At 39.3% G+C, this 18,782-nt stretch overlaps 4 protein-coding genes across 4 annotated transcripts; all 4 read right to left on the reverse strand.

Annotated features, from left to right (window-relative positions):
• Window positions 1-460: 460 nt before the first annotated feature.
• On the reverse strand, window positions 461-1,387 carry LOC101242173 (DNA topoisomerase 2-binding protein 1-like). The gene is made up of 4 exons (XM_004227503.3): window positions 1,285-1,387; window positions 1,005-1,107; window positions 780-952; window positions 461-718 (listed from the first exon to the last, which is right to left on the reverse strand). The coding sequence occupies exons 1-4, from the start codon at window positions 1,354-1,356 to the stop codon at window positions 524-526; spliced, it is 543 nt and encodes a 180-aa protein (XP_004227551.2). The 5' UTR covers window positions 1,357-1,387; the 3' UTR covers window positions 461-523.
• A 798-nt stretch (window positions 1,388-2,185) lies between these two features.
• LOC104266740 lies at window positions 2,186-8,755 on the reverse strand. The gene is made up of 17 exons (XM_026840234.1): window positions 8,166-8,755; window positions 7,336-7,547; window positions 7,115-7,227; window positions 6,734-7,058; window positions 6,467-6,624; window positions 6,150-6,364; window positions 5,995-6,090; window positions 5,717-5,797; window positions 5,632-5,662; window positions 5,475-5,575; window positions 3,508-5,399; window positions 3,346-3,455; window positions 3,180-3,231; window positions 2,767-3,121; window positions 2,665-2,699; window positions 2,472-2,606; window positions 2,186-2,333 (listed from the first exon to the last, which is right to left on the reverse strand). The coding sequence occupies exons 1-17, from the start codon at window positions 8,294-8,296 to the stop codon at window positions 2,266-2,268; spliced, it is 4,110 nt and encodes a 1,369-aa protein (XP_026696035.1). The 5' UTR covers window positions 8,297-8,755; the 3' UTR covers window positions 2,186-2,265.
• A 2,778-nt stretch (window positions 8,756-11,533) lies between these two features.
• dynll6 (dynein light chain 6) lies at window positions 11,534-12,296 on the reverse strand. The gene is given in 3 exon segments (NM_001044361.2): window positions 11,534-11,982; window positions 12,040-12,125; window positions 12,207-12,296. Coding segments are annotated over 2 exon segments (270 nt in total). The 5' UTR covers window positions 12,121-12,125; window positions 12,207-12,296; the 3' UTR covers window positions 11,534-11,793.
• A 640-nt stretch (window positions 12,297-12,936) lies between these two features.
• Window positions 12,937-17,372, reverse strand: LOC779004 (zinc finger protein). The gene is made up of 5 exons (XM_002122531.4): window positions 17,026-17,372; window positions 15,593-16,306; window positions 15,259-15,404; window positions 14,388-14,513; window positions 12,937-13,522 (listed from the first exon to the last, which is right to left on the reverse strand). Exons 1-5 carry the CDS (start codon window positions 17,258-17,260, stop codon window positions 13,112-13,114), a joined length of 1,632 nt encoding a protein of 543 aa, XP_002122567.2. The 5' UTR covers window positions 17,261-17,372; the 3' UTR covers window positions 12,937-13,111.
• Window positions 17,373-18,782: the final 1,410 nt, after the last annotated feature.

The following is an 18,782-nucleotide window of genomic DNA, read 5'->3' on the forward strand; positions in this document are numbered from 1 at the left end:
ACTATTACCCGCCCTTCTGGATGCCCCACTTTTTCCCACCCTCCTGGATGTCCTCACTATTACCCACCCACCTGGATGTCCCCACTGTTACCCACCCACCTGGATGTCCCCACTATTACCCACCCACATGGATGCCCCACTATTACCCACCCACCTGGATGCCCCACTATTACCCACCCACATGGATGTCCATCTATTACCCACCCACCTGGATGCCCCACTATTACCCACCCACCTGGATGTCCCCACTATTACCCACCCATCTGGATGTCCCCACTATTACCCACCCACCTGGATGCCCCACTATTACCCACCCACATGGATGTCCCACTATTACCCACCCACCTGGATGTCCCACTATTACCCACCCACCTGGATGTCCCACTATTACCCACCCACCTGGATGCCCCACTATTACCCACCCACATGGATGTCCATCTATTACCCACCCACCTGGATGTCCCACTATTACCCACCCACCTGGATGTCCCACTATTACCCACCCACCTGGATGTCCCCACTATTACCCACCCACCTGGATGTCCTCCTGCTTCCATAAATATTCCAACCACTCTGCTCTCATCACCGGAATCTTGGCGTGACACGCGCTGAAGTATTTCACCGACCCAACCTCCTTTACCACTAGGTGGCTGACGTTGCCGGTGAGTTCTCCCGACACGCGACCTCCCATCCGCTCGACAAGTGAAATTAGGTGTGACTGAACAATCATCATAATGACATCATCATAATGACATCATCATAATGACATCATTACTCACCCTATCACTTGGTTGAAAGTTGGACAACGATACCAACATTCCCATCATAGTAAGATTATACACAGGATATTTGAGGTTATTGTTTAACTGGATGTTATGTTTCAACACGGTCACCGCACATTGCGCTCCAATCACCGTTAAACCATTTTCCACTAGGTGTCCAACCTCATCGCCTGTATGGATGACACTACTATGACATCACAACCACTATGACATCACACTCACCATGAGCGGGGTCAACGACGTATATGACATCATCAGATTTAACTTGGTTCAAAACATCACCACGAACGACCCAGCAACAATTGACTTCTTTTTCCTTTAACAACTAAAAACAAGTTGCGTAATATGTGGTTTCAACACAACAATGTAAAACCTGGGTTGTCTAAAGTTTAACTTTCACGAAAACATTACTGTATGTCTATGCCACAAAGCAAAACAATAACAAAGCGAACTTTTCTGATAAAACGTTTTATTACTGTCATTACTGATCTACAAAACTTACTTTTTCAACAACTTCTAAATTTTCTTTGCCTTCCTCATTTAAAGGCACGAGCCGCACTTCGTTGCCAGCCATCTTACTTCAACATATACAATACATTACCATAGTAAACTTAATATACTCAACTGATATTACATAACAACAAATATCCCGCGCTGGCTAAAAACGAACAAGAGAGCAACCGCTTGAAATAAATATTCCTCCCCGTTACAAACATTTGTTGATCGTGTTTCCATATTACCTTTATTTAAAATTAAACATTTTCAAAAGTATAAAGTTTTATTCAATATATTTAATAGTTGGGTCGATTCAAGAGGATACCTGCTTCAAGGCTCAATGCTGCTACCATTGTGGGTGTATGGGCAAGACACTTAACATCATTTGATCCAACCAGTGGCGTATCATCGACCCCGCGAACCCCGCAGCCGCGGAGGGGGGGCCCGCACGAATTAGGGGCCCACTATAATAGCCAAAAAAATTAAGCACATATAAATTGTTCTTACGTCGCAAAATAAGCTTCGCCGTCGTAACTCAATAACATGACAACGTACGTGGTAATTTAAACGTTACAGTAGAAATATTTTGCGCCAATAGTGAGACCTACATGTAACGGTTTGAGTTGAATTGTTTTACGGGTCACCAGATGTAGTGATAAAGAAGGGGGCCACGTACAAGCCTTGCGGGGAGGCCTTCTATTCTTAAAACGCCACTGGATCCAACACAGTGGTCACTAATCGGTCGTCCAAATTATCAATCATACAGAAAAAACAATCGCCCACAAAGTTACATATGCAATAATTTGTAAGCGGGCACGAGGTGTATGAAACAGAACACCCGTGTTATATACATTTATTATAACCAAACTATCGTTGCCACGTTCAACCCACGAATAAACTGGAACAAGTTACTTAAAAGTTCAGACTTTTTATTTCGCTGAAACAACAAATAAACGAAATATCAACCCAGCCGCCAACATAGACATCTTCAATACTTGGGCCTCGTCCCCAAGAGAGGTCCTCGCAATACATTTGCCCCCCTCAAAGGAAAGTTCCCTGAAAACCACAAAGTTTATTTCCTTGAATACGCGAAGATCAAATTAATTAAAACAACGAAGAGAAGGAAATTGGCAACAAAACAACAGTCGTTAAAATACGGTTTGTGTGGTGACAACAGAAATATGTCATTGTTACCTCTTGGTCGGCCCACCACATAAGGTTGAACGATCGCTGGTTTCAGAAATCTAGGTTTCGTTTCTTGTTTTGGGGGAACCCCTGTTTGGGGATTCCAAACAGGGGGAATTCCAACTGGGTAAGCCATCGGAGTTTCTAAAATTATTATAAAAATTTAAATTAAAAATACACAAACAAAGAACTGATTGTTTACCTAATAGTGGAGTTCGCTGTCGTTGATTTCCAAATCTGGAGAAATAATATTATGACATCATCATTGTTTAATCACAACATCCATTATGATATCATTAATTACCTTATTGGAGGTCGTTGACCTCCTAGTGGTCGTGGAAACGTAGCTCGCATTCGACCGTGGGGTATCTGGTAGGGGGGTTCCCCACCTGGGAACCGGGGTTCACCTTTAAATGGGAATCTCGCTACCTGCAATGGGGGTTTCCTTTTCACATTTTCCTGAAATGGGGGTTCTCCATCTTGAAATGGGGGTTCACCGCCTTGAAATGGGGGTTCCCCTCCTTGAAATAGGGGTTCCCCTCCTTGAAATAGGGGTTCCCCACCTTGAAATGGGGGTTCCCCACCTTGAAATGGGGGTTCCCCCCCTTGGAATGGGGGTTCCCTTGTGAACAAGGCTTCTCCAACCCCATATTCTCCACCTTAAAAAGAGAAATGTTTTCAACACAAACTTGGTTGGTCGGTTAAGTAAACACTGACCAGCGTTAACGTTGCCCTGGAAGTCAACGTGACTCGCTTCTTTTAACTCCTCCTGTGATGTAACAATGAAATTATTATACAACTATGACATCACAAACCATTAATATACAACTATGACATCACAAACCATTAATATACAACTATGACATCACAAACCATTATTCACCTGTAAAGATCGAGAGTTGCGAATATTTTCGAGACTTTTTTTAAGTTTGATTAAATCGACCTCAGCCAGTTTTGCTACTGCGCCATCTTCTTGTTTAAATCCTCTGTGACCTAATAAAGCATGTATCAATAAAAATAATAACTTTAGTATGATATTTTTTACTTTCAGATTTTGTAAATGGTTTTTCTTCCTGACTCCTTGGTGACCTGTCACGACCTCTTGACCTTTCCTGATCTCTAAACGACCTTTCACGACCTCTTGACGACCTCTCACGACTCCTCCTTGAACTTTCACTTTTTGACAGTTTTTGACCCCGTGGTGACCTTTCACGATCTCTTGGTAACTTTTGACCCCGTGGTGACCTTTCACGGCCTCTAGGTGACCTTTCACGGCCTCTAGGTGACCTTTCACGGCCTCTAGGTGACCTTTGACCCCGTGGTGACCTTTTTCTTCTATCATCTGATTGGTCACTCCTCCGACCCTCCCCCCTCATTTTTGACCCGCCATCCAAAGGCTTGTCTATTTCAAATGAACCAACTTGCCCCATATTTTGATTATGTGAGGGGAAACCCCCTTTATCTTCAACTTTGAGGAACTTTTGGGAATTTCCCCACAAATTTTCCCCTGGCCTTATTGGAACATCTGATTTGGTAATTCCCCTTTTCTCATAATTTCCGCCCAAAGTGCTGGAATCCATTTTTAAAACTACCTTTTCTTGGGGAAATTCCCGAGACTGTTGTTGGGGAAATTCCCTAAATTGTTGTTTTGGGAAATTCCGGCTTTGTTGTTGTGGGAATTCCCGGTTTTGCTGTTGTGGAAATTCCCTGGGTTGTTGTTTGGGGAAATCCCGGGATTGCTGTTGAGGAAATTTCCCAGATTGCTGTTGCGGGTATTCCCGGTGTTGCTGTTGCGGGAATTCCCTGAGTTGTTGTTTGGGAAAATCCCGGGATTGCTGTTGAGGAAATTCCCCGGATTGCTGTTGTGGGAATTCCCGGTGTTGCTGTTGCGGGAATTCCCTGGGTTGTTGTTTGGGGAAAATCCCGGGATTGCTGTTGAGGAAATTCCCCGGATTGCTGTTGCGGGTATTCCCGGTGTTGCTGTTGCGGGAATTCCCTGAGTTGCTGTTGGGGAAATCCCGGGATTGCTGTTGAGGAAATTCCCCGGATTGCTGTTGTGGGAATTCCCGGTGTTGCTGTTGCGGGAATTCCCTGGGTTGCTGTTTGGGGAAATCCCGGGATTGCTGTTGAGGAAATTCCCCGGATTGCTGTTGGGGTATTCCCGGTGTTGCTGTTGCGGGAATTCCCTGAGTTGTTGTTTGGGAAAATCCCGGGATTGCTGTTGAGGAAATTCCCCGGATTGCTGTTGTGGGAATTCCCAGTTTTGTTGTCGGCGGAAGTCCCGTGAATGCTGTTGGGGAAATTCCTGGTTTTGCTGTTGAGGAAATTCCCGGTTTTGTTGTTGGGGTATTCCCGGTGTTGCTGTTGCGGGAATTCCCGCTGTTGCTGTTTGGGGAAATCCCGTGAATTGCTGTTGAGGAAATTTCCCGGGATTCCTGTTGCGGGTAATTCCCGGTGTTGCTGTTGTGGAAATTCCCTGGAGTTGCTGTTTGGGGAAATTCCCGGGATTGCTGTTGAGGAAATTCCCGGGATTGCTGTTGTGGTAATTCCCGGTGTTGCTGTTGCGGGAATTCCCTGGAGTGCTGTTGGGGAAATCTCCGGGATTGCTGTTGAGGAAATTCCCCGGATTGCCGTTGGGGGGATTCCTGATTTTGTTGTTTGGGAAATTCCCTGCTTTGCTGTTGGGAAAATTCCTGGTGTTGCTGTTGGGAAAATTCACAGTTTTGTTGTTGCGGGAATTCCCGGTTTTGCTGTGGATTGTTTTGGGGGAATTCCGTGGATTGTTTTGGGGGAAATTCTCTCTGCTTTATTTCTGGGACAAATTTTTCATTCTTTCTAGATTTTGTGGGGAATCCCCAAGGTTGATCGTAGGAATTCCTATCTTGGGGTTTTTCCCCATCATGACTGTTAGCTTCACCATGTGGCGAACCCCACCAACTGTTAAAATAATTAAACATATTTCTATGTTTGTAAATTACATTTCTATGTTTGTTAAATATATTTCTATGTTACCTTTCTTGAAAGTTTTTAACTTTTTTCGAACTTGGCCGAAATTTATTTTCTTCACTTGAATATTTCATTGTTTCATCGTAATAAACGTTCGATCCATTATTCTGCGGGGAGAAAATAACTAACTAACTTAAAACTCGATAAATATTAACGTTGTTACCTTCCTGTGCTTGCGGGGTGAATCTTCGGGGCTGGAAAACATTTAATTAATTTGAAACATCAAATACATTGTATCATCATAATACCCTTTGTGTATGCTCCATTGTTCATCGCCGTAGTTACTCGTAGACCAAGATTTCTTTGACGCCGAAATATTTTTGGTTTCCCTGCAAAACATAGAAATCAAATATATATTGCTGCCAGGTGTATTATAAGTGTGAAAGAGATCTTCTGGCAATTGTTGGTATATGTTGTTGCTGCCAGGGTGTATTATAAGTGTGAAAGAGATCTTCTGGCAATTGTTGGTATATGTTGTTGCGGCCAGGTGTATTATAAGTGTGAAAGAGATCACCTGCAAACATACCATGATTTAGTCGGAGAGAAATTTCGTTCCGTTTGGTTTTTGTTCCCGCCTCGTCCAAGTTGTTGGTTGCTACGGTGACCTTTCTGCATCGCTTCACTGTGATGTCATAATCAGAGATTATAGTAGACGACACATCACAAAAACTTTAAACTCACATATTATATTCCTCCACAAGTTCTCTTGCATCGACCTCCTGTAGTTCAAGGTAGGTGATTTTATCAAACAAACCCTCTCTTGGGTCGGGTAAAGAAAAGTTAGCTTTCATATCAAGAACTGCCGTCTCGGGGACCTCCTTCCCCTCCTCGAGCGTACGTTGTTTGGATCGGCGAACCATATCGTTGTCACGGGGAACCAACACCATCGCGTTTATCTGGTAAATAATATTTATCGCCACGGTGAACTAAAACTAACTTCATCACGTTTATATAAAAAGTTTTTAATTTACACTGTATACAACATAGAAATAACATACGTTATATCCTTTCTCCCGATAAAGTTTTACTTTCCTTCTTCTCGCCGAAGAATAAACGTTCGTTTGGTCAAGAATTAAATTCCTTGGAAGTTCAGACGCTTTCTTGAGCAAAGCATTAAAACAATCGCTCGCTTGTTTTATCAAAACATCCCAACGACCTGCGTCATGGAACTATGGGTGAGTATACTGATGAAGCGACATTACCACAACCTCGAGTGATATTGTTACCCACCAACCCCATCCCTCATACAAAGCAAAACACGTTACCTCCAAAATTATTTTTCCTCGGCAACCCCATCACCCTCATCTTATCAATGATCGAGTCGGTTCCGAGAATGAAATATTTCTTGCTTGGATGAATTTTCTGGTAGTTGAGTGCCCACGTACTTTTACCCACCCCTGGCAACCCAACCATCATTATGACCTCACAATCGCTCTGTGACACGGGGGCTCGTACGCCCCCCACCAACCAATCACGCGGGGAATGCCCGATAAGTTTGAACCCAGGTTGTAACGAGAAGTAGGGGTGGGGTGATTGCCCAAAGTTGACATCAAGTCGGCAGTTCTTGGTGAGAATGTGGGGGAATAATGCCTGTTGTGATGTCATATTGTGTGATGTCATAATGCTGTTGTCATAAACATTATTACCTCATCTGTCATCCATCTAACTTTGAACGCGACCCCACAATATCTTCCGTTAACGCTGTATGATATTTCAACCCATCCGTTCTCCATGGACAAATAACAGCCAACAACATCTCCTGGAAAGTTGCGTTAAACACAATATAATGGAAATAGAAACAATATAATGGACATAGAAACAATATAATGGACATAGAAACAATATAATGGACATAGAAACAATATACCTTTTTCATATCTTCTGCCATAATTAGTAAACTTTCGATGCAACGACTTTTTCCCCGTTGACCCGAACCCGAATGAGTTTTTATCTTCACCAAGTTGTAACGTCGCATTGTCCGTCGACCAACCAACTCGTGCAACATGCGTGTCAGCAAACTCCTTGTTTGTTACATCACAGTACTCTGATATTTTAACTTCGAAGCAAACCTTTCCGCATCTGAGAACCAAAGGTTGAGATTTATAGAGTAGCGAAGATTAAATTAATTAAAACAATGTTTTCCTATTAATTGTAAGATGTCTTATTTAACATAACATTAATAGAGACACTCAGACATATAATGTCTCTTCTACTTTGTGTTTTACCGATATAATTATGTGTGTTTTTATTATAATTCTAACTGTTTGATTTTTTAATTATTTAATTTAAGATATTTATAAGCTTTGCTAAGTTTAAACAATGCGTGATTTACTTTCGGTTATTGACCATAATGAATGAATGTAACTTATTTATCCTCGCATGGTGGGACAACAACAGTCGTTATAACACGGGTGTTCTGTTTCATACACCTCGTTCCCCCTTACAAGTTACCACGTATGTATAGCTGATAATTTAGACAACCTATTAGTAACCACTGGGTTGAAGAAATAAATAATATGTGTCTTGCCTAGTAGTAATAGCATCGCTGAGAGCCCATGACCCCTGGGTGAGAGGGGCCATGCTAAGCAGAAAAATAAAATCCCTGTTAAAATTATTCTTGAAAATATTATTTGTTGAAGAACTTGCTGAAAGCGTCAACGTTGTTGGTGTTGAACCATGAAACAAAACAAAGTTCACCTTATTCCAAAGTTAGCTTTTGCCCCCGCCCACATGTATGAGAATCCATCATAGCTCAGTGGTGAGCAATTATATTCATTCACTTCAAGGTTGAGGTCACTTATATATTCATCAAGGATTACTTTTGCCATGTTTGTCGAGGCATAAAATATTTTGTTTAAAAAAACTTCAACAATTTCTTGCAGCTGGATGAAAGAAAATATTTATTTTCCAATAAACTGTTTTTCTACTTTTTCTTTTGTTGTTAAGTATGACATTTGTGGTTTTCAACTTTCCAATGTGAACTTGGTTGTGGCAATTTGTGTGTATGTTACACATAATGTGTTATATTAAGGAATTACTTTGTGTGTTTTTAGTTTAACAATAACTCTACAAGCTTCGAGCCGTTGTGGTTTAGTGCAGAAAACACTTTGAAACTTCCATCATTATTTTACTTCTTACTGCACAATATATTTGATGATTACTATTGTAACAATGGCAACATCACATGAGATATTTTCGGCGACAAACTAAAACACAGGGGAGGCAGGGATAGTTAGACACACAATCCTGTGAAACAAATCTAACTTATTGGTTGTAATGTTTACTGATTAATGCAGTGTAGAAAATTCCAGGGTTGGCCTGCCCGCCCAGGTTTGGTGCCCGCCCTGCCACCCCAGGTTTGGTGCCTGTGGCTTCCTTAAAATCATTGTTTTCAGAGTAAATTACAAATGTTGTTGTGTTTTTATAAATAAGCCGAAATTATATCATCCAATAAACCACAAACATTATTTCAGAAAGTTTTGCAGAGAAAACTTCGGCACAATTTAGTAATCATGTTTTCCAGAAGATCTAACATTACGCCTCTTAGCAACAACAAAATATATTCATCTTGTTTTATGTCTTGGATTAAAGGTTAAGCTTTCATAAAGAAGGCGTCAAAAGTCTGTTGTTACATCGCAATCATATATTGTGTTTACCTGAACATTATTTTGTTTTGTTCAAATACAACTCACTGTGTTACTGCGTAGAAGGTTTAACAGCCACACGCTTAACCAACGTTGTTTATCTATTCCATCGTTAGCGTGTTGTAATGATTGTCGTTTAATTCCCATCTTTTTTATATATCAATTTAAATATGTGTTAGGTTGTTTGTTATAAACAACAGCAACTTTCACTTAAAACATGAACCCTGCTTGTTGTCATCATAATATTAAAGTTGTGGAAACTATTTTTCCAATACTTGCAGCTGCGGTGAAATGTGAACAGTGGCGAATTCAGGGGGCGAACAGGGTTAGCATTACCCCCCTGCTTGTTTGGAGTAGACATCTGGTTTGGCGAGTTGAGCAATATTTCCTAACAGCTCTGTATTTCCACTTGTTCAAATTGTGATGTGACACAAGCGCGGATTGGGGCGCAATATAGAAATGAATGTGTTGCATGTTATCTGAGTATGCTGACCCTACAAAGTTTGCCATGTGTAGCAAATGGTAATGGTGATGTACAATACAGACGCCACCTATTAGCAGACTTCAACAATTTTTCGAAAGTAATAATTTTGAAAAAATAATTCTTGTATTTGTAAGGCTTTCAGAAAAAACTTTTCCGATGTCTTTTCAAAGGTTGCTATACGTTTCGGTTAGCCGTTTCGTTCCATTAATAGTTACGAATTAGGCGTTTTCGCACCATCGTTCTGTGGGGATTAGAGCTCTATGTTCCTGCAGAAAAAAGACTTGATATCTGATGGTATGTATAACGTGGTGCAAAAACGCCAAATGTGAAAAATTCAGAAACTGATCATCTATGCAGAAATTACCCAATGATACAATTTTTGGTTATTTTACAGCTCATAATCCAACAAGGCTACTAATAAAGAGTCAATGAACATGTTTATGTGGGAAAAATTACTTTTCCTATAAATAAAAAAAGATTCGAATTTCTAGGTTTGAAATAAAGTTTTCACACGAGAAACCATTGGTTTATAGCAATAAGTGCTCTTGCTTGAAACAAGAAAACAAACTTATTTTTTGCACATGTGTATTATTTTTACTGGTTCCTTTTTACTGAGTATGGGGTAATGTAGCTTTTGCATTTACCACCTTGGTGATAAAATTAGAATTTGATCTTTCCCATTGCAACCTGCCGGTTATGCGCTAACAATAACTATTGTAAACAATCGTCCACAAGAACTTGGGAATAACTTCATAAAAGTTTTTCACTTGATTGTGGCTTCCTTCATTGTCACATCACAAACATAATTAAAAACAACATTATTAATCTACTGATGACAAATAATACCCGCATCCCACACTCTTAACATGTGGTTTCAGTTTATGCAAGAGTAAAATTGAACAAATTGTAATATTGTTTCCAGATGAATGTGTTTGAGCGTGTTATATAATGTCATAATCTAAATGCGTTGTATCACTTGTTTGGCTATTTTTATGGTGACAGCAAGTCAAAATATCCCAACCTCGTTCAATCTATATAGTGAAGTAATTATAGCAAGGGAACAATGCCCAGATAAATTGTGTCATATGTTTAATTTGGTCATCACAATATTACTAGTAATCATTTTTAAACAATGTTGTAAGATTACTACTGAGAGTTCCTGTACATTAGGTTTCTTTTTATAAAAGATAGGAAATAAACAGACACTCGATGTCTAAAGATAGTTTAAGTAATTTTGTTTTAAATTCTGGTAAAATTCTCGGCCTAAATTATATTTCTGGTTTTATCACTTTATTGTGGTGTAAGATCTTTCATGACTACATTCAACCTGATGAAGCCGAAACGTCGTTTCTGAAGAAGTTTACCATTTTATCAGACTTATACAATGTCTAATGGCAACCCATTGTTTATTCTTTATATCGCACACCTCAATTTATTTTTAGCTGGTTTCTAATTTTGATTCTTATCCCTGCTTATATTTCACAATTGTAAAAGTATTTTTATTTTATTAAATTTTAAACTGACATATTATACAAATTAAAATCCGATAGTATAAAAACGAGATTGTCGCAAACTAAAGCGGGTTAGTTTAAGAAAATTAATCTACAAACCATTCGCACAATATTCGACAACGCCAAAACGTTCATTAAAAACATCCTAAAAGAAAATGATTCTTAAAATTAATTTTAGACATAATATCAAAACATTACAGCCAATATCAACGTTAAACATCAAATTCGCAGCAACCGCGACTAACAGCGCCCCCATATTATGACGTCATAACATCGCGTTTCGAAGCGGGAACTTTAACGCTTCATAGAAATCTTAAGTTTGTTTATTTATCGGGGAGTGATTTAGTTTCAGTGTTGGTGCGGTCCCCAAATATACGAAAAAATAATTTATTTAAAATTGGGATGACTATTATTAAGATTACAAAATAAAACTCCAATATTATTTATTCCTGTCCAATAAATTTGAATAACATTTCAATAACTTTGCTACAAAACACTTTTATTTGCGATAAGTAGCTTTTTCTCAGCACCAGGTTCTTTATAACAGAAACATGCTGACAAAGTAGTTACATTATATTGGGCACCAAAATAGATCTAAAAATAAAATAAACATAAAAAATGTGAAGTTGTGTAGCCAGCAATATCAGAACTTTTGTGGTAAAAGTGAAATGCAGCAATTTGAATGTTTATCCAGATTTAAACAGCAGGACTGCTACTTGTCCAAGGTAGAAATAAATGAAATGCTTCGTTTCATGAGTTACATAACTTCCAAAGTTTCTGCCACAAATACAATGCCAGGTTGGGTTGTACTTTTTGTCAAACTCCTTTTTGATGTAAGCGGCAATATCTTTCTCAATGTTGTATTTCTCGAGTGCCTGATGAAACAAATAGTTATTATATTTCAATATAGATCCACAAATTCACCAACAAACCTGTGTAGCGCAATCGACAGCGTCTTGCTGCATATCTTCCGCCATATCCGCATTTTTAATCACTGCTTTACGGTCCGACATGATTTCTGTAAAATATTATCGTTAAATTTAAATAAAAACATTAAAAAACACATAAATTAGCTTAAATACAAGAACACACAACGTACCTGTTTATGTTGGTCGGTTTGATCTGGAGTGATTTCAATATTTTCACAAACTTGGATTTATTAAGTTTGGCATAAACCGTTGCTAACAGAGACGACACCTTATTGGTTGTTACAAAAATGTTTACGCGCATGCCTTTATATGATTGGTTAATATTACTGAGTAGGAATAACCTCAAAGCAGACTGTGTGTATGACATAGAAAACATATAATATTAACCAACTAATTAAATAATGTATAAAAATAGACAATTTTTTAAATTCTACAAATAAATAGATCACAATTACAATAAATAAAGCATTTTTATGTTAATATTTATGCAAATTGACCTATATGTATCAGACTAGCCAACAAACGAGGCATCGTAACCCTATTTCTAACCTACTAAACTAATCAAATGTTTCTTCTACATATTTTGTATAAACAGACATCTCAAATAACGCTCTGTAACTAACACTTAAACTGAATGACTTGCATCTCGATGCAAACGTAACAATCCGGGTAAAGGGGGTCTATATGACGTCACAGATTCGCAGTGCAAGTACAGGCGGCTAATAAACCAAAAAATGTCTTTTAAACTTTTAAGGCTTGTTTTTTAACACTTGATGACGTAGTTGCTGACGTCACCTTCTACATCATCCACAACTCAAATATGACGTAGAAGTTTTAATCTTCTGCGTCATAAATGACAACCGCGACCGAATCGAAATCTTTGTTGAACACAAAAGCCAATTGGACGAGATACTCGCTTGTATTGCCTTGGTTACAGGTTAGTTGCACAACACACACAGTACGTAAGAAAAGAACTTAAGCGACATATTTGTACATCAATGTTTCGGAACTGTACGGCGTGAAATTAATGTTAAATATTTGTAGCACAGTAAGCGCATGCTGCAGTATTGGAGGGTCAGCCCATTGCGTGTACCATACTACTATGGTTTAAACTTAATGTTAGATTTGCCGACCCTGGTGCGGCAGGTGGTGTGGGGTGTGGGGGGTGCATGGTGTGGTGGGGGGGCGGGGGTAACATCGGATGATGGGAGTTGGCAAACCCAGCTGAACCAGCAGTTAGGTGATGTGCCATATGTGGATGGTGATGCGGGTGAACGCCACCGAACGTGTGCATCTGCCCGAACTGACCGGAATAGGCGGCCGCCGCTGCCGCTGCTGCCCCGAAACCGCTCGACCCGTCAAAGAATTTGAAATTGGTCGCGTCGAATCTCGGGTCCCTACATACAGATGATTTTTTCAGCTTCGTAGAAATCTTCCGGTTCCTGGTTTGGATCCCTTCTTTCTTCATGGTCAGCGGACGATTCACCTGAATTGGTGAAATAATTAATTTTACGTTCAACATAATTTAATTTAATTTAAAACAATATTTTTTGTTAAATCCTAATTCACGGGTTTGGCAGTTAAGCTTATATTTCGAATCTTGGCTTAAATATTTTGTTTTGAATACGAATGTTTATTACCCTTGCCTTGTTATTGTGGTTACATTGAAGTATTTTTATAAAATATCCACGTTTTAGCTTTTTTTATTTGTCAACACTTTTATTCTTTCAAAAAAATTAAACAGCGAATAATATTAAAGCAATTTATATTGTCTCGTAAGTTTAACAGAAGTTTAACATTTTAATAATAAAATAATTGTTTAGACAATGGTGATACTTTGGGGAGTTAACATAGAGGTCATGATAACATAAAAATCTTATTGAGGTAAATAATAAATATCTTATAAAATAAAATATTAACAAGCCGCGCAAACCTTTCTTCAAACCTAAACAAGTTTAACAGCCGCGCTTTTATATTTGCCACTTTTACTCAAAGTAGTTTTTACCCGTAGCGTATTTTAATAACTGTTGTTTTGCTGCTAATTCTCTTCTCTTTGTTGCTTTAATTAAGTTGATCTTCGTTATCGTATTCGAGTGTTAAATAGGTTATATTATGACTGGCGGTGCAAATATTTACATTTACTCTGTGTTTGTTACGAAACAATGACGTAACAATGAACTTTCGCTTCAGGCGCCATTTTGTTTCCGGTGGCGGTAACAGCGACACCACGAGGAAAAACATTATACGTAACAAACCTATTTCTAGAATACACGTTTCATACCAAACATAAACACTTGTGACGTAACAATATGAATTATCCCGATTAAATACGCGACACCAACCCAACTTACCCCGTGCAGTTTGAAGTACAATCCACACGCGTTACACACCGGATCCCCGCTTGCATTTCTTCGCCACAAGGTGGTGGTAGTGGTCGAACAATTTGAACAACTCGTTCCGGCTCGTCGCGCCGCAGACTTAAAACAAAATGGAAGATTGAAACAATCCAGTGATTATGACGAAGAAATCAACTATAATACAAACTAAAAGTTTTTATGACGTCATAAATACTGTCTGTCAAAGTATAGTGGCGTCATCGTGACGTAATGCTTATATTTAAAAAATGGTAAATAAAATAATTCGCGTCAACCGCCATATTTGGAAGCCATTGTTACAAATTCTTACGAAACAATTAAGTTTTCACTTTCCATTATCACCCTGTGTTACGTCACAATTAAAATATTTGTTAAACTTTAATTTTGTTAAAAATTCTTGAATCTACCGAGTGATCTCGGTCTGTGACGTCACTGACATGTATCGACCGTAAGAAGCACCACTATGACGTGATAAACATCTATTGTCTTTGATGAAAGACGTTCTAGCTTTATTAATGGTTAGTCATATGGCTTGTGTATTGTGTCATTAGTTACATTGTGATGTCATAAGTTACATTGTGATGTCATAAAGCGTGACAATCCGAGCAATCAAGTTGTCGAATTAAAGTTAAAATGTCATCGATTGTCAACAATGAAACATCGCGTTTCATCGCGACTATATAAGCGAACGCGATGATCGACGCAAGGTGAAACAAACAACACGAAATATGGAATGCACCACATTATGACGTCATAGTGTCCGTGATTGGACCATCATTGTTTACGTCATAGTAGACGTTGTGGCACCTCATCGAGCGCGATCCAACAAACATAAAAGGGAACTTACCAATCGTTTCTTGGGTTTGATAAGCGGTCGGTTTTGTCCATTCATTTTATGGTAGAGACCACACGCGTTACAAAGATAATGTCCCGTCCCATCTCGACGCCACAATGGAGTCGCTGTCGCTCCACAGTTAACACATTCGCGACCCTCTGTAATATAAATATGTCGATAACTAATGTAGGTATAGACCATGCATTTATTAAAAGCGTGTTTTAACGATTGTCACTTTGTCGCTATACCGTTTTTTTGCATTAAATATTCTCTAATCTTCGCTACCATAATCGAACAGGCAAATAAAGGTATTATGAAACAATAATTATTGTTACGTCATAATCACCTGTGCTTGATCGGTTCTTTGGCTTCGATTTTCCATTGTTTGAGTATGATGACGTCACCTTGCCTGACTCTCCAGCGTTCGGGTAAGATGTACCCGTAACCGGGTATTCCCCCACGCTGGGTGAGATGTAGGGGTAAGTTGGGTGGGGCATGATGGAACATGATGTGACGTCATTGCAGACTGGGATGTCAGGTTTGGAGGATTGTCGATGATAAATTTGGTGGCAATCCATGGAAGGACTAGGTTGTGGAGGTCGATTATGGGGGGGAGCCCGCACAGGGGGGGTACCGCTAGATGGCGTGAGGGAGGGGTCATCATCTTTAGGTGGGGTCGGGAAGACGTGGAACGCTTTCGAGGTCGCGGGTTCGGTGGTTTCACATCCAATGTTAGAAGCGCATGGTCTTCCTACGTCATCACAATCTTCCCTGGAGGTGGTTCCCCCTTCCTCTGTCTTCACCAATGATGGCGGAGGGTAAACGTACCTGGAGAACTCGGTATCTTTACTCGGTGGCGCATTCCATATGTTAGGACGATGCGATGAAATACTCGGGGTTTGTAGTGGTCCGAACACCGAGGACTTCGGTACAGATGATCCTAACCATGTAGGTAAGCCACCCCCAGCCCCTGGTGATACATGTGGGTGATTCTGATGGTGAAAATGTGACGATCTTACTGCACATGATCTTTCAGCTTCCACACGAGCAACTGCTGCAGCTGAATCAAAATATGTTTCATAAGAATTCACGAAACGAGAACTCTCCCTGTCCTGCATCGCAAACAACCCAATTGAACGACTCCTTTCCTGCCGTTTGCATTTAAACCTGACCGCCTTTTTCGCGGCTTTGACAATCATTATTGGGAACCATATGCATTATTACGTCATACTGGATTACAAACAGCATTGTTTTAGCACAATTGTTCGCGCGTCGCAAGCGCAGGGTGCGTTAATGTTATTTCATTAATTAGAAGGGTCTGTGTCAAAGGGTTAAAGATAGCAATCTACTTTGCCGCGCAGCTTCTTAAAGAAATAAATCGTCAAACTCTGAGAAGGATCTTCAATAATTCATCTGGTTTGCGTTGAATGCCCTTGCGTGTAATGCACTTCAACTACTGGATCTAAATATGAAAATATCCCAGCATTTCGGCTCCGTATGTTTTGATAACGTATCGTCGACACCGATGTTCAAATTGCTTGCTTGGTTCGTTTTAGTTTCAACGACGGTCATGGCAAATTATCTACAAACCCCTGAAGGCTTAACAATCGCGCTGTATGACGGCTGCGCGAAAATCGCTTTTTAACCTCATAGACGCCCAAATATTTCATCCACCATTGTTGGCCAACAATACATGATCTATACATCACAATACCCACCTATGACGTAGCACGTGACGTCATAGTGTAGTTATATTATTTTTATAATATTAAAACTCACCGTTGAGCGATCTTTGATGAGCTCTGTATTGTAATCCATAATAACCACTTTGTCCATCTATATGGTGGAGGTAAGCGTCCATATCTTCTCGGTACCCCGTGTCCATATATGGTGGTATACCATGGCCCCCTCCACTAGATGCAAATGACCCCGCACACGTCACTTCCGGGTGGTGGGATGACGTCATAGTGGGGTGATGAAACCATCGATGTTGCTCGCTACTTGTTGGCATCATACTCACTATTATGACGTAACAATACCCTATAGATTCTGTAATCAGAAAACGTCATAATCGACATTGTCTAAAACGTCGCGCGAAAAAATGGCGGCGATCACGAACATTGAGCGTGGAAATGAAACTGAAACAATTTCAAGCATATTTTATTTTTAAAGGTATATTTTTAGTTCTAAATTATCGTTTGTTTTGTTTACTATACGATTGTGACGTAATAATCATAAAATCGTAACAATATGGCGATGCAGCGCAACGCGTTTCGATAACTTGGATATTACGTCATATTTCCACCATTCATACGTCACAAACTAATTCTATTTGAGTAATATTTATAAACTTTGCAAATTATTTCGGTTTTAACTTAAATTTTTACAAAATAGAAAAAAAATTAAAATAAAACTTTAAAAAAACGATCATAAAATCTATGATATCTCTATCTGAAACTTTCCGGAACTGAAATTAGAAATAATTAACTAAATAAAAGCAACTTTCCCCCAAACAGCAAAGACCCCTACACACCTGAAGCCGCCGTCGTCTAACCTGATGCAACAAACCGAGACGATCGAACTCTCGCCTTATTTTCGACGCTTTTTTTCCACCAAACCAAAACGTCGCCATATTGCTAAGCTATTTAATCGGCAAAATGAAAGATTTCATAAAACATTAAAACTTTGCGAAAAGTATTAAAAATAAACGAAGAAAAACTACTTTCTGACTCCCTAGTTTTGCAATCTTGTTAAAAACTCTTGAAAATTAAAATATTATAATCTCAAATTCTCGACAAATATTCGTTTAAACTTTGATTGTGATTAAACAAAGTAACAAAAGTTCGGGTTCGACGTAACAATTGTAATTTGTGACGTAACAATCGTAATTTGACGTTTGTTGACTTTCGCGCGTTATCTTTACAGTTTTGTTACGCAACAATTACCGTCAATTGTTTAACCGATTTGAGACATTATGACATCACAGAGCCGTCAATCGGCAAACAAACGATCCAAAAGTTTCAGAATTTGTGGAAAATGAACCGAAAAGTCGCGAAATATTAAAAGCTGGAAATAATTTGATGAAAACTTCTTAAAAACAAAACCTTCGCCCAGGGCAAAGTGACCAGGGGTGGATGGTTGGTGTTTGTTGAGTAAATGCGGCGGTCGCTTCACATCTCATAACAACTGTCAACATAGAATAATCGACGTTGAAATTAAGGGGAACATTAAGCGATCGCGGAATATTCGACGCTTGTTGTTACGTCACAAGCGACAAAGTTACTCGCAATATATCTCATTGTTTCGCAACAAAACTATAATGACGTAACAATTCACCTACTTTCTGTATGAATATTACGTCACAATGGTAAGAAAGTGGTTCATTCAACCATCTGTATTGTGACGTAATAATGTGATTTATCATCGACGACACAGGAATCATTGTTACGTCACAATCACTGAAAACAATCCACAGGAATCAAAGCTGAAGCGTCGATTTGCGAAAACGCGACAAAAACTTTTCATAAAATCATCAA

The sequence above is a fragment of the Ciona intestinalis genome, unplaced genomic scaffold (genome assembly GCF_000224145.3).
Source record: "Ciona intestinalis unplaced genomic scaffold, KH HT001157.1, whole genome shotgun sequence".
Classification (NCBI taxonomy): domain Eukaryota; kingdom Metazoa; phylum Chordata; class Ascidiacea; order Phlebobranchia; family Cionidae; genus Ciona; species Ciona intestinalis.

Coding starts and splice junctions, on each gene's coding strand:
- LOC104266740 (XM_026840234.1), bottom strand. CDS start 8,296: ATGGCAAAAGTAATCCTTGATGAATATATAAGTGACCTCAACCTTGAA. Junction 6,625..6,733: donor GAGGAAAAATAATTTTGGAG/GTAACGTGTTTT, acceptor TCCATGACGCAG/GTCGTTGGGATGTTTTGATA. Junction 6,091..6,149: donor CTTGTGGAGGAATATAATAT/GTGAGTTTAAAG, acceptor ATGACATCACAG/TGAAGCGATGCAGAAAGGTC.
- LOC101242173 (XM_004227503.3), bottom strand. CDS start 1,356: ATGGCTGGCAACGAAGTGCGGCTCGTGCCTTTAAATGAGGAAGGCAAA. Junction 953..1,004: donor CGTCGTTGACCCCGCTCATG/GTGAGTGTGATG, acceptor TCATCCATACAG/GCGATGAGGTTGGACACCTA. Junction 719..779: donor ACTTTCAACCAAGTGATAGG/GTGAGTAATGAT, acceptor ATGATTGTTCAG/TCACACCTAATTTCACTTGT.
- LOC779004 (XM_002122531.4), bottom strand. CDS start 17,260: ATGATGCCAACAAGTAGCGAGCAACATCGATGGTTTCATCACCCCACT. Junction 16,307..17,025: donor TCATCAAAGATCGCTCAACG/GTGAGTTTTAAT, acceptor ATTTTGATTCAG/CTGCAGCAGTTGCTCGTGTG. Junction 13,523..14,387: donor TGTACTTCAAACTGCACGGG/GTAAGTTGGGTT, acceptor TCACCAATTCAG/GTGAATCGTCCGCTGACCAT.